We start from the raw sequence: 15183 nt of genomic DNA on the forward strand, positions 1-15183 counted from the left end.
CCAAAGATACATTACCTTCAGTTGACCGTTTCCTGCACTGGTCAGGCACAGATAGTCGGAGAAGCACAAGTCCCTTTGTTTCAGGGGGTGTATGTGATCCTGACAAAGAGTGATCTCTTTTAGTTCAACACACACACACACACACACACACTTGCGTCTTTTAACCCTTTTTATACAGTATTTGCTGGCTGTGTTTTAAAACAGGTCAACCAATGAAGGTAGCCAAATGTTTCAATGTGGTATTTGAGGTTGTTTTGAACTTATGAACTGTGCACCTGTGCTTAGCTCATCTCTTCTCTATGCAGCTAATTGTGGTCAATTTGCTAGACTCAAAAATCCTCTAGTTAGCTTAATGAGGTATTTGGTTGCAGAGCATAGTAACCACAAGTCTGTATCTATCTTTACGGAGTTTCCTTTTTAGTCTATAAAACTTCCTAGCTAGATTTTGCTTATGCTTGTAGGATTCAACTGTACTCGCTTCTTACAACTTCCGGAAGGTTGAGGCCTAACGGTGCTTAGCCTGACACTACTTGACAACACTTATGCACATTAATCACAGTTTAGACAAGGAAAAGTGATGAAGTTTAGATCAGGTCAAGGGGAAAGCTAATGCCAACCACTGCACGTGGGCTGCATCTGCACTACAACTATAATGTTTTTTTTACACCAAGATCACTAACTTGAGCAGCCAACGCCATGTACAGTCCTAGTGGATGTAAGGCACAGGTAGTTTTTGCCTCAGTGTATCTTGTTGGGAATCAAACCTCTCTCTCCCACCTGGAGCTGATGAACATTCCTGGCTGGAGGGACACAGACTCCTATGACTCAAAAGGAAAGGAGGTGATAGAAAAGATCAGAGGACTGACCCCAAAGAAGGTGAGATGCAAAAGGCAGAAGCAGGCAACTCATCTGGTGGACCTGAGAGACCACAGTGAAGATGGTGCAAAAATCACTATGTGGGAATTAGCAAATGTGATTAAAAAAAAAAAAATCTTTGCCCAGCCCTAATCAAGGCATGTGTTACATTTCTCTCATGTGGATTTTCTCATGTCTAATCAGGTGTGAGCTCTTTTTGAAGCTTTTCCCACACTCAGAGCAATCATAAGGTTTCTCACTCGTGTGGATTCTCCAATGTATAATCAGGTCAGAGCTCCGATTGAAGCTTTTCCCACACTCAGAGCATGTGAAGGGCGTCTCCCCTGTATGGATTCTACAATGTGAGATAAGTTGTGAGTGCTGACTAAAGCTTTTCCCACACTCAGAGTATGTGTAAGGCTTCTCTCCTGTGTGGATTCTCTGATGCATGATAAGGTTTGAGCTCTGATTGAAGCTTTACTCGCACTAAGAGCATGTGTAGGGCATCTCTCCTGTGTGGATTCTTTCATGTGTGATAAGGTTTGAGCGATCATTGAAGTTTTTCCCGCACTAAGAGCATGTGTAGGGCATCTCTCCTGTGTGGATTCGCTGATGTGAGATGAGGCTTGAACTATCAATGAAGCTTTTCCCGCACTCAGAGCACAAGTACGGCTTCTCTCCTGTGTGGGTTCTCTGATGTGTGGTAAGGGCTGAGTGCCGACTAAAACTTTTCCCACACTCAGAGCACGTGTAGGGCTTCTCTCCTGTGTGGATTCTCTGATGCTTGATAAGAGTTGAGTGCTGCCCAAAGCTTTGCCTGCACTCAGAGCACGTGTACGGCTTCTCTCCTGTGTGGATTCTCTGATGTGTGATAAGGGTTGAGTGCTGACCGAAGCTTTTCCCGCACTCAGAACACATGTACGGCTTCTCTCCTGTGTGGATTCGCTGATGTGAGATGAGGCTTGAACTATCAATGAAGCTTTTCCTGCACTCAAAGCACGTGTAGGGCTTCTCTCCTGTGTGCATTCTCTGATGTAAGATGAGGGCTGAATGATCACCGAAGCTTTTCCCGCACTCAGAGCACGTGTAGGGCTTCTCTCCAGTGTGGATTCTCTGATGTCTGATAAGGGCAGAGCTCCTACTGAAACTTTTCCCGCATTAATGGCATGTGAAGCGTCTCCCTTCCAAGTTGATTCTATCGCATGTTATAAGGTCTGAGTGGCTACTGAAGTTTTCCACTGGCCTCTGCTGAGTCTCACAGGCTTTTGCTTTTTCTGGGAGTGCACAACACCCGGAAACATTCCCTTTGGATCTTCCTGATAACGTCCCATGTGGTTCTACTTGCTCAGCATCTTCCTGCTGGGGGTTCTCCTCCTCATTCTCATTCACCATCCCATCACCTGAATGGGAGACAGAGAGAATCCAGACATAGGTCACTCCCTGCGCCAGAAAGAAAAGAAATCTCAGAGAGAGGAATGGAAAAAGGGATGAACAAACCAAAATATGTGTGGGAGAGATCAAACCTATCATAAGCTGCTTTTCCGCAAACCCTTCCCCAGAGGAGAGAGGGAGGGATCAGTTTTGGTCCACATCTCACCAGAACACTCGGGGAAAGCGAGATCGGGGAGGGACCTCCTGCCAGTTATCAGTCAGAATAGGAGGGAAGTCATGAGTGGCATCTGCCATCATGATTCCACATCTGCAGGGAACAATCCTGAACTTGGAGAGCCCATAGGGTCTTAATAGGGCTTCCCAAATGTTTCCTGAGTTCCCAAACAGTTTTTGAGTTGGTTTAACCAATTCCTCACCTGTGAAGGCAGCTCTCGGGCACACTTCTTTCTCAGAGCCCTGGAGGTCCAGGACCCATGGCTCTTCCCCTCATTCCAGTTGCAAGATCACATCAGGTTTGGAAACTGGAAACCCTACTCCAGGCAAAGAAAACAGGGGAAGTCAGTGGAATTTGTGGGATACTTGTCAGAAGGAATATTCCATGGTTTTAACCCCAGATCATTTTTAAGCAGTAACATTCCAAGGCCAGCTTCCTTGGCTCAAAGTGGCAGGAGAGTTATTATTATTATAAATCATATGCATTACCTTAGTGCCTAAGGACCAACTAACAGTGGGTCCCCATTGTGTTAGGCACCGTACAAACACAGAATAGTAGATGGCCAATGCCCTGAAGAATTTACAATCTAAATAGACAAGACAGACACAGAATGGGGGAAGGGATAGAACCCACTGTTAGAATATAGATGTTCAGGCCTGCCTGTAAAGTCTATACTTTAAGAACTTAGGTGTATTTTTATCACTTTGTCTTTGTACCCCTGTAACTAGCTTAGAATCAAAATCACAGTCTGCCTGTGTCTGGGCCTTGTCTCACTAGGATAGTCTGAGGCCTTGTTCTCAGGCTAAGGCCTTTGGCTAAGCAGCAGGGGCAGCCATAAGCTGGGAAACGTAGGGTCACATCATCACATCCCAAACCAGTCACACTGAAATAAGGTGCTATTGGGCTGATGGGAAGAGAATCCTGTCCGGATAGTGCCCATCACCACCAGATAAAGAAACAGATCTTAAGATGGTTAAAGAAAATTTAGTTTGATAGCATCCTGTTGTAGTCCTAAGGTTTAATCTTCTTGTTTGCATAGATATATCTTTTCTTATAAATTTGAGTATTTGATGTAATAGGTTTATAGATTTATATTAAAAATAAGTTTGGCTGTAATGCAAGAGACCTACAGGCTAAAACCCTGTATGTTAAGCTAAGGCAAAGTTAGAATATCTATATTGGTACCCTTTACCCAAAAAAGTAAAGCTGACCCAAATAGATAAAACACCCACGCAGATGTCTAGAGACCTTTACCTAACCCAATAGACAATGCAGGATGGCAAAGGGGATTTTTCAAAGTTGTACCCACAGACGTAACAAGTACACCACAAGTGCGTACATACCTGTCATCCATACGCACATACATACTAACCTATGGGGTAAGTGTACCCTAACATTTCTGTGGGGGAAGGATGAAATTTGGGCATAAGAGGAAGGATTTCTGACCAATGCTCTATAAAAAGGTGATTCATCTTGCCATTTTAGAGGCAATCTACTCTTCATTGTCTCCATCTTCAACAATGTATCGATACTACCGATCTACGACGGCTATTAACTATTAATAGGCCGTACTTAGTTTCTTTTCAAACTTTAAGTTTTAAGGGGACTAGGCTAAGCTTGGTTTCCCTACGCTTTGTTTCAGTTTAAGGTTTATTAAGTTAAGTTAGAGAGTAAACAGCTTTAACAGCTCTTTGCATTAGTTTCCTCTGCTAGAGGTGTGAAGCCGGAACCGCCAGAGGTGGGGTCCTGTATCTTCCGACACCAGGTTATTAAAACAGAGTGTGAGTATCAACCAAAGTTTGCAGCACATAATATTGTATTATCATATGGATCTATTGAATAACAGTAGTACAATTGCAACTCTATAATTCTGTTTTACCATCTGCTTACTATTTCATTGATTTTAAGAAAAGGTCTTTATGACTATATCCATCTCAGTGTGAGTTTCCTGTCATACCCCCGAAAGTCTTTTTATAACATCTGTGAAGTCTGATTCAGGACGAACTTTTATCTTCTGATCAAACAAATTGGCGAGCCTAAACCCATACTAATTAATATCCATAATAAGTATTATCAATTAATTAAAAATTAATTAAATAAAAATACATTAAGTGGATAAATTAAATAAACATTACTAACACACCCCAAATCAGGCTACACTGTCTGGCAAAAAATCACTTATCAATGGTTGTGGTTATGAAACACTCATTTCTGTATTGTTTTATCTTTATGGCCACCACTTTTAAATTGTTAATCAGTCTGGTTCTCTAATTGTTTTTGTCTGTTGTATAATTAATTTTGCTAGGTGTAAGTTAATAGGATAGTGGGATATAATTGGTTAGAGAATTATGTTACAATATGTTAGAATTGGTTAGTTAAATTTCAGCACAATGATTGGCTAAGGTATAGCTGAGAATATTACTATATAAATGGAGCCAAACAGGAGAGGAAAGAGAAATTGGAATCATAGAATATCAGATTCTATGAATCATAGAATATCAGGGTTGGAAGGGACCTCAAGAGGTCATCTACTCCAACCCCCGTTCGAAGCAGTACCAATTCCCAACTAAATCATTCCAGCCAGGGCTTTGTCAAGCCTGACCTTAAAAACTTCTAAGGAAGGAGATTCCACCACCTCCCAAGGTAACCCATTCCAGTGCTTCACCACCTTCCTAGTGAAAAAGTTTTTCCTAATATCCAAACTAAACCTCCCCCACTGCAACTTGAGTCCATTACTCCTTCTTCTGTCATCTGCTACCACTGAGAACAGTCTAGATCCATCCCCTCTCTTTGGAAACCCCCTTCAGGTAGTTAAAAGCAGCTATCAAATCCCGCCTCATTCTTCTCTTCTGCAGACTAAATAATCCCAGTTCCCTCAACCTCTCCTCATAAGTCATGTGTTCCAGTTCCCTAGTAATTTTTGTTGCTCTCCGCTGGACGCTTTCCAATTTTTCCATAATCTTATCGTAGTGTGGGGCCCAAAACTGGACACAATACTCCAGCTGAGGTCTCACCAATGTTGAATGTTTGTTAAAGGGGGGGGAGAGAATGGGAAACGGGAAGGCTCTGCGGCATCAGAGTTGGGAAAGGAACACTGGGGAACAGACTGTATTGGGGTATAGAGATAAGCCCAACTGGTGTGAAGGGCTTCGGAATATGTAATCTTATAGGGGTAAAAATTTTACAGGCTACACTACCACACTGTGACATCATCAACAAAGTGGCCATTTGTGCCTGGGTAGGGGCCCTGCTATGGGAGAGAGGAATGCAGCAAGGACTCAGGATTGGTGGCCAGGGTCGCTGTGCATAGAAATGGGGAGGTTATATGGGGAGGGGGGTAATGAGTGGGAGAGGGAGGTCAAGAGTTAAAATAATAATATTTGGGGGAAAATGTATAATGAAGTGAAACTGAACAGAAATAAAACTGGAGTGTAGGCTCTAAAGCAACAAGGCTTGGGTAGGGATTCGGGGTTAAAGGTCTGGGATCCCCCACAGCTCTAGATCCCCAAACCTCCTCTCCCTCCCACTGATCCACCCAGCCCACTTTCTGGGTGTCCTTCCTCCACACTCCCCTCCCCTTCTACCCATTACTCTCAGCCATCACCACCTCCCGGTACCTTGGCAGCTTCTTGTATTCTCTCCTCGTCTCTCACTACCTCATCCCTCCATGATGGTTCTTAGTTCTAATCCTGGACACACCCTCCCCATGTCCTGAAACACCAGAATTATCTACGCCCCTGCTTCTCCTCACCTCCCACGGCTCTCTTATCCCTTCATCCGTGGGGTCCTGAATGGCAACATTATATGCCCTCCTATCAAAAGAAGGGCTCATCTGACTGTCACACAAGCCATGCATGAGTCATACAGCTATTAACTCAATTTAGAATTCTACAGACGGCATATTTTCCTCTTAAAATGAGCAAAAGGCATGAAAGCTACAGTTATTAATGTAGTTATTAATGTAGCCTATAAGGATACATTAAATGCAATTTTAAAATGACTGACGGCACCAGAAAAGCATATGTCCAAAAATTATACTAGCGGGTGGGAGAAACTTGTATGATAAATAAAGGTATAAAGTCATTACTACTCAGAGTCTTTAGAGAAAGCTTCTAATAACCGAGGGGACATGACTCCTTACCCAGAAAGACCACCATCTCATAGTTCTCCTGCATGACATCCCTGTAGAGGGCTCTCTGAGTGGGGTCCAGCAGAGCCCCCTCTTCCCTGGTGAAATACACAACCACCTCGTCAAAAGTCACCGGCCCCTGAAAGAGTGAGAGTCCAACACTCAGTACCTGCTGCTCCACTCACAGCCCCACTATTCACAGAACAGCAGCACCAGGTAAATGGAAGCTCCGGGAGGCACATGTTAACAGAGTCCCACTCCACCTTCCTTAGAGCAGCCAGGAGGCATCAGAGGGGAGAAAGAGAGAACCTTTGTGTCTCCCAGCTTATAGACGGAGGCAGGATCTTCACATTTATCACATACCTACTAGCCAGAGCTTGATATAGGGGATGGGGCTGTCTCTGGACCCTGCTGGTGGCTCCCTGGTTGGAATCCCAACACTCTCCAAATAAAATATATGGAAGAAAGGGGAAATCAATAATAAAGAATATAAGTGAGAAGGTCAGAATTGCAGAAAATTGGTAAGAGAAGCTATCAGCAATCAACCACCAATCAATGAAAATAAGAAGGAAGCTTTTAAAAGTATATTAAGTACAAAATTAATCCTAACAATGGTAGTGGAAATGGCAGAATTATCAAAAATAATGCAGAAAAGGTAAAAGTGTTCAATAAATATTTTTCTCCTGGATTTGGAGAAAAACGGATGATGTACTTATATCATAAGATGTTGATGATGACACTCTTTCCATTCCAAAAAGAACTCAGAAGGACGTTAAACAGCAGCTATGAAAGCTAGACGTGTTTAAATCAGCAGGTCCAGATAACTTGTATCCAAGAGTTTTAAAAGACCTGATGGAGGAGCGTGGTGGACTATTAATGTTGATCTTAATTAGGACTTGGAACACAGGGGAAATTCCAGAAGACTGGAATAAAGCTAATGCTGTGCCAATATTTAAAAAGTGTAAAAGAGATGACCAAGCTAATTACTAGAGTGTCAGTCTGACATTGATACTGGACAAGATAATGGAGCAGCCAATACTGGATTTCATTAATAAAGAATTAAAGGAGGGTAATATAATTAGTACCAATTAACAAAGGTTTAGAGAAAATAGATCCTATCCAACTAACTGGATATCCTTATTGGATGAGATCAAAAGTTTGGTTGCGGCTAATAGTATTGATGTAATATACCTAGACTTCTATAACGCATATGACTTGGTTCAGCACAATATTTTGACTAAAAAACTAGAATGATACAAAATAAACACGGCATACATTAAATAGATTAAAAACTAAAAGGATTGTAAATGGGGAACCATGGTCGAGTGGATTTATTTATAGCGGGTTCCGCAAGGATTGGATCTTGGCCCTGTGCTATTTAACATTCTTATCAATGACCTAAAAGAGAATATAAAATCATCACTGATCAAGTTTGCAGTTGTCAGAAAGATTGGGGGTGGTGGTAACTAATCAAGTGTCAGATTCAGGCTCCAGCACTGGGTGTCTGAGAAGTTTTCCCAGCCCTGGCTGAAGGGTTATTTCCTGTTCCATAAAGAAGAGAAGTTCCATTCCCAACTCCTGTGCCTTGAAATTAGGCCCTGATACTACACCCCATATTCAGCATAGTGGTATGATTATAAAAGGATTAGGTCATAATCATGATGCATTTTGTGCAAGATGCGTCATGTTCAGTGTCATTGGAAAAGTTATGATTTGCTGAATATGATTGTCCTATTTATGTGCATGTATCATGTTTGTATCTGAAGTTATAGATATTGACTGTGTATCTGTATTTCAAATGTGCTTACTCTGGGTAACACCCACAACGAGCCTTTCAGGTACAACAAAGAAGCCAGACAGTGCTGATGGCTCATCAACAAAGACAATGGACCGTGGAAGAGCTTAGCCTTCCTGTGAATGTTTCAGCCAGCCTATGAGTCACGGCTACTATGAATCAGCAGGGCATGCTAGTACATGTGACCAGACCACATGACACTAAACTCCATTTTGGTACCTGTATTTTTCCACAAACTGGACTGCAAACTCAGTTTGGAAAAAGGGGGTTCCACCATATGGAAAAGCTACATAAGGTGGGGTATGACATCATCTCTTGGCCTCATTCCGCACACAAGAAAACTCCTGGAAACACCTCAGAAACAAAGACTGAACTAGGGGAAAGTGTTGGTCCCAGGGTAAAGGGATTTCTAGCTTGTGTATGGAAACTTGGTGGACTGCTTGTGTCATCAGTCAGGGTGAGAAATTGCTAATTCAAATTCTATCCATCTAGTATGTTAGGCTTAGTTTGAGTTTTTGGTTATTTGCTAAGTAATCTGCTTTGATCTGTTTGCTATCACTTATTGCTGGGAAATTGGCTTTTGTCTTCTATCTGTCCTTGAGTGGCTTAGGTAAAGCACTCAGGTAGCTTAGTTGGGTATATGGCACCACCTACTGTCGTGTGGGTGATAACAGGACCTGGAGAGGCTGGCTGAATCTCCAGCAAAGCAGTGTGAGAAGGACCAGCCCAGCTTCAGGGTTAGAGGGCACAGTGGTTCCCAGAAGCCCCCTAGACTGCACCCCAGGGTGACAACCCCTCACACCCACGATTATACAAGTCTCAGCAGTTTTGTCACATCCTGTCCCCTCCCATTCCACACCCGAGATAGTTCCTGCCTCCCACCGCCTGTAGCAGCTCCCACCCTCCTATGCCTTTCCTGCTCCTCTCCCTCCAAGCAGAACCCACCACCAGCTCCCTGAGAATCCCTTATCTGAGCAAGCTCCATTGCAGCCATTTCCTTCCTGCTGGGAGGAGGGGATAATTTGGAGTGAAATGTGGACGTTATTCTGTAGCCTGCCAAGGAGAGAAGGGCAATGTGAGAGAATTCAGACAGGGTTTCTGTCCTTTCCACATGTCGATTCCCTCCAGGATTTTTCCCTGGTAATGGACATTCTAGGTTCTGCCAGACTGTGAAGCACAGAGTGACCTTATTCAAGTAAAGGCCTAGCTCCTGCCAGTAGCAGAGTCTCTCGTTACACTTAAAAAGTTTGCGGACGATACCAAGCTGGGATGGGTTGCAAGTGCTTTGAAGGATAGAATTAAAATTCAAAATGATCTGGATAAACTGGAGAAATGGTCTGAAGTATATAGGATGAAATTTAATAACGACAAATCCAAAGTACTCCACTTGGGAAGGAACAATCAGTTGCACACATAGAAAATGGGAAATGACTGCCTAGGAAGGAGTACTGCAGAAATGGATCTGGGAGTCACAGTGGATCACAAGCTAAATATGAGTCAACAGTGTTACATTGTTAAAAAAAAGCAGTATAATTCTGAGATGTATTAGCAGCAGTATTGTAAGCAAGACATGAGAAGTAATTCTTCCGCTCTACTCCGCACTGATTAGGCCTCAACTGGAGTAGTGTGTCCAGTTCTGGGCCCCACATTTAAGGAAAGATGTGGAAAAATTGGAGAAAGTCCAGAGAACAGCAACAAAAATGATTAAAGGTCTAGAAAACATGACCTATGAGGGAAGACTGAAAAAATTGTGTTTGTTTAGTCCGGGGAAGATATGATCAGTTTTCAAGTATATAAAAGTTCGTTTCAAGGAGGAGGGAGAAACATTGTTCTTCTTAACCTCTGGGGATAGTACAAGAAGCAATGGGCTTAAATTGCAGGAAGGAAGGTTTAGGTTGGACATTAGAAAAACTTCCTAACTGTCAGAGTGGTTAAGAGAGGAGTTGTAAGAGAGGAGTATGACTGCTCAGAGCTCCGGTATGAAACTGCAGAAAAACCTGGGAGTCTCTGGATAAAGTTGAGAAGTGTGAGCAACAAGGGAGATGTCGTGGTTGGAGTCTGCTATAGACCACCAGACTAGGGGGATGAGGTGAACGAGGCTTTCTTCTGGAAACTAGCAGAAGTTGCTAGATCGCAGGCCCTGGTTCTCATGGGAGACTTTAATCACCCTGATATCTGCTGGGAGAGCAATACAGCGGTGCACAGACAATCCAGGAAGTTTTTGGATAGTGTAGGGGACAATTTCCTGGTGCAAGTGCTGGAGGAACCAACTAGGGGCAGAGCTTTTCTTGACCTGCTGCTCACAAACAGGGAAGAATTAGTAGGGGAAGCAAACATGGATGGGAACCTGGGAGGCAGTGACCATGAGATGGTCGAGTTCAGGATGCTGACACAAGGAAGAAAGGAGAGCAGCAGAATACGGACCATGGACTTCAGAAAAGCAGACTTTGACTCCCTCAGGGAACAGATGGGCAGGATCCCCTGGGAGAATAACATGAAGGGCAAAGGGGTCCAGGAGAGCTGGCTGTATTTTAAAGAATCCTTATTGAGGTTGCAGGAACAAACCATCCCGATGTGTAGAAAGAATAGTAAATATGGCAGGTGACCAGCTTGGCTAAACAATGAAATCCTTGCTGATCTTAAACGCAAAAAAGAAGCTTACACGAAGTGGAAGATTGGACAAATGACCAGGGAGGAGTATAAAAATATTGCTCAGGCATGCAGGAGTGAAATCAGGAAGGCCAAATCACACTTGGAGTTGCAGCTAGCAAGAGATGTTAAGAGTAACAAGAAGGGTTTCTTCAGGTATGTTAGCAGCAAGAAGAAAGTCAAGGAAAGTGTGGGCCCCTTACTGAATGAGGGAGGCAACCTAGTGACCGAGGATGTGGAAAAAGCTAATGTACTCAATGATTTTTTTGCCTCTGTCTTCACGAACAAGGTCAGCTCCCAGACTGCTGCACTGGGCAGCACAATATGGGGAGAAGGTGACCAGCCCTCTGTGGAGAAAGAAGTGGTTCGGGACTATTTAGAAAAACTGGATGTGCACAAGTCCATGGGGCCGGATGCGCTGCATCCGAGGGTGCTAAAGGAGTTGGCGGATGAGATTGCAGAGCCATTAGCCATTATTTTCGAAAACTCATGGCGATCGGGGGAGGTCCCGGATGACTGGAAAAAGGCTAATGTAGTGCTCATCTTTAAAAAAGGGAATAAGGAGGATCCGGGGAACTACAGGCCAGTCGGCCTCACCTCAGTCCCTGGAAAAATCATGGAGCAGGTCCTCAAGGAATCAATTATGAAACACTTAGAGGAGAGGAAAGTGATCAGGAACAGTCAGCATGGATTCACCAAGGGGAAGTCGTGCCTGACTAACCTAATTGCCTTCTATGATGAGATAACTGGCTGTGTGGATGAGAGGAAAGCAGTGGATGTGTTATTCCTTGACTTTAGCAAAGCTTTTGATATGGTCTCCCACAGTATTCTTGCCGCCAAGTTAAAGAAGTATGGGCTGGATGAATGGACTGTAAGGTGGATAGGAAGCTGGTTAGATCGTCGGGCTCAACGGGTAGTGATCAATGGCTCCATGTCTAGTTGGCAGCCGGTTTCAAGCAGAGTGCCCCTAGGGTCAGTCCTGGGGCCGGTTTTGTTTAATATCTTTATTAATGATCTGGAGGATGGTGTGGACTGGACTCTCAGCAAGTTTGCAGATGACACTAAACTAGGAGGCGTGGTAGATACACTAGAGGGTAGGGATCGGATACAGAGGGACCTAGACAAATTAGAAGATTGGGCCAAAAAAAACCTGATGAGGTTCAAGAAGGGCAAGTGCAGAGTCCTGCACTTAGGACGGAAGAATCCCATGCACTGCTACAGACTAGGGACCAAATGGCTAGGTAGCAGTTCTGCAGAAAAGGACCTAGGGGTCACAGTGGACAAGAAGCTGGATATGAGTCAACAGTGTGCTCTTGTTGCCAAGAAGGCTAACGGCATTTTGGGCTGTATAAGTAGGGGCACTGCCAGCAGATCGAGGAACGTGATCGTTCCCCTTTATTCGACATTGGTGAGGCCTCATCTAGAAGACTGTGTCCAGTTTTGGGCCCCACACTACAAGAAGGATGTGGAAAAATTAGAAAGAGTCCAGCGGAGGGCAACAAAAATGATTAGGGGTCTGGAGCACATGACTTATGAGGAGAGGCTGAGGGACCTGGGATTGTTTAGTCTCCAGAAGAGAAGAGAAGAATGAGGGGGGATTTAATAGCAGTCTTCAACTACCTGAAGCGGGGTTCCAAAGAGGATGGAGCTCGGCTGTTCTCAGTGGTGGCAGATGACAGAACAAGGAGCAATGGTCTCAAGTTGCAGTGGGCGAGGTCCAGGTTGGATATTAGGAAACACTATTTCACTAGGAGGGTGGTGAAGCACTGGAATGCGTTACCTAGGGAGGTGGTGGAGTCTCCTTCCTTGGAGATTTTTAAGGCCCGGCTTGACAAAGCCCTGGCTGGGATGATTTAGTTGGGAATTGGTCCTGCTTTGAGCAGGGGGTTGGACTAGATGACCTCTTGAGGTCCCTTCCAACCCTGATATTCTATGATTCTATGATTAAGCAGTGGAATAAATAAAGAGATCAAGCATTTTCCCAGCATGGCAGAATCTAGGGTGTCTGTCTGCAGGGAAAGGGCCTGGGGGAATCATAATGTGAAATGAACTGAAGCCTGTTCTGAAACCTCCACAACTGCCCTTCTTGCCCTGCCAGGCTGCAGAATGACGTCCATGTTTCGCTCCAGCTCATCCCATCCTCCCATGGGACAGGGGAGAGAAATGGCTGCAGAGGAGCCAGTTCAGGAAGGGATTATTGGGGGGTTGCTGGTGGGTTTCTGCTGGAGGAGAGGGAGAGCAAATACACTGGAGATGGGAAGGTTTGCACAGTCTGGTTTGGAGGTTGGAGCGGTGCAGGAAATTCACAGGGTGGAGAAAGGGAGGAGGACAGAGAGTGGCAAACAAGCTGGGAGTTGTTTAATAAGCGGCCTAGATTCTAGGAAGAGACCCATGAGGTTCGGAGTTGGAAATCCTCTAATTTGTTGAACAGAAAATAACCCACCTACATGGAGCTAGCAAAAATGACCAGACTCAGATATGAAGGGGGCACCCACTAGTCAGGCTTAGGGGAGATTCCCCTCTCTTCATATCCAGCTCCTCACAATGAGGAGGGTGTTGGGCTTCCTACCAGGGAGCTCTTCCTGGACTCTGCTAGTGGCTCCATCTCCTGTATCAGTCTGTGGCTAGTAGGTGTGTGATGGATCTGCTGGGAGAGAGGAGGAGCTTTCTCTTCATCCCCTCACCCTGGTGTTTTCTTTATGCTCTGAGTGGGGTGGGGGTGGGACTCTGACTGCGAGTCACCCAGAGCTTTTGTTTGGCTCCTGTCCCCCACGTATGAGGAGCTGTGAATGGAGCAGCAGGTACTGACTCTTGCTCTTTCAGGGGCCAGTGATCTTCGAGGAGGTGGCTGTGTATTTCACCAGGGAACAGTGGGCTCTGCTGGACCCCACTCAGAGAGCTCTCTACAGAGATGTCATGCAGGAGAACTATGAGAATGTGACCTTACTGGGTAAGGGTTACTGTCCCCTTGGTTCTTGGAATGGGAAATGAAGAGAGATAGTTCACACCAGCCCCCAATGCCACCTCTACTCTGTCCTGTTTCAGCTTCACCCCAATATGCCAGTGAGACACACACACTATCCAAAGTTTTCTGCAGCAGGGGAGGGTCTCTAGAACAGAGCACAGGAGCAGTATCGCACAGTGTCAAATATCTCCTGTTTGCTCAAGTAAAACTGGGGGTTAGGTTCAGCATAATGAACAGAAGCTTCAAACCCTGAGCCTTCTCCACCTAGACCAGAATGTGCTTGGGGTGTAACAAGCATGCTGCCGGAGTCAGAGCTGCTGGTCCAGTGTTACTTATCACATAGACGCTCTGTGCGTCCTTGAGTGCTCGCTGGAAGTATCCAGACAAGGGAGCTCCATAAGCAGAACATTGCATCTCACACAGCATTACAGATGACACAACTCCTCACTGGTCTGGATTGCACCCCACCATGTGAAAATGGTTTAGATTGGTAGTGAAACTTCTTGAGACATGGAGAGTCTTGCTCCCCCATCACCATGTGTAATAGCCACAATCCCTCTTCTCTGCAGGTTCCTTGGATTTTTGAGTCCCTCATTCCCAAACTCACATGACTCCGATTCTTATTTTTCACAATCTGCTTTTCCAGACTAATTAGATCTGTTGCTCCTGAATTATAGCTTCTAATTTCCCAGTGTTCTCCACAGCCAGGGATTTTCCTACTCCCTCCCATGACAGTGGACTCACTAGATTCCCTAGTACATAAGAATGGCCACACTGGGTCAGAGCATAGGTCCATCTAGCCCAGTATCCTGTCTTTCAAGAGTGACCAGTGCCAGGTGTCCCAGACGGAATGAACAGAACAGGGAATCATCAAGTGATTCATCTCCTGTCACTCATTCATAGCTTATGGCAAACAGAGTTTAGGGACACCTTCCGTGCCCATTCTGGCTAATAGCCATTGATGTGCATGAATTTATCATGTTCTTTTTTTGAACCCTGTTATAGTCTTGGCCTTCACAACATCCATTAGCAAAGAGTTCCACAGGTTGACATTGTGTTGTGTGAAGAAATACTTCCTTTTGTTTGTTTTAAACCTGCTGCCTATTCATTTCATTGGGTGATTCCTAGTCCATGTGTTATAAGAAGGAGTAAATTACACTTCCTTATTTACTTTCTCCACACCA

The 15183-nt window shown here is 44.6% G+C and overlaps 1 protein-coding gene and 1 pseudogene across 1 annotated transcript in view; both read right to left on the reverse strand.

Annotated features, from left to right (window-relative positions):
- LOC101944793 (zinc finger protein 3-like) overlaps nt 1–6727 on the reverse strand; it is a 439596-nt gene extending 432869 nt beyond the window's left edge. The window contains exon 1 of the mRNA XM_065570021.1: nt 6603–6727. Coding sequence (XP_065426093.1) covers nt 6603–6636 — 34 coding nt within the window. The 5' untranslated portion in view covers nt 6637–6727. The remainder of the gene's footprint in view (nt 1–6602) is intronic.
- On the reverse strand, nt 496–2240 carry LOC135975967 (zinc finger protein 79-like; annotated as a pseudogene).
- Nucleotides 6728–15183: the final 8456 nt, after the last annotated feature.

This window comes from Chrysemys picta, chromosome 16, assembly GCF_011386835.1.
Source record: "Chrysemys picta bellii isolate R12L10 chromosome 16, ASM1138683v2, whole genome shotgun sequence".
NCBI classification, from domain to species: Eukaryota; Metazoa; Chordata; order Testudines; family Emydidae; genus Chrysemys; species Chrysemys picta.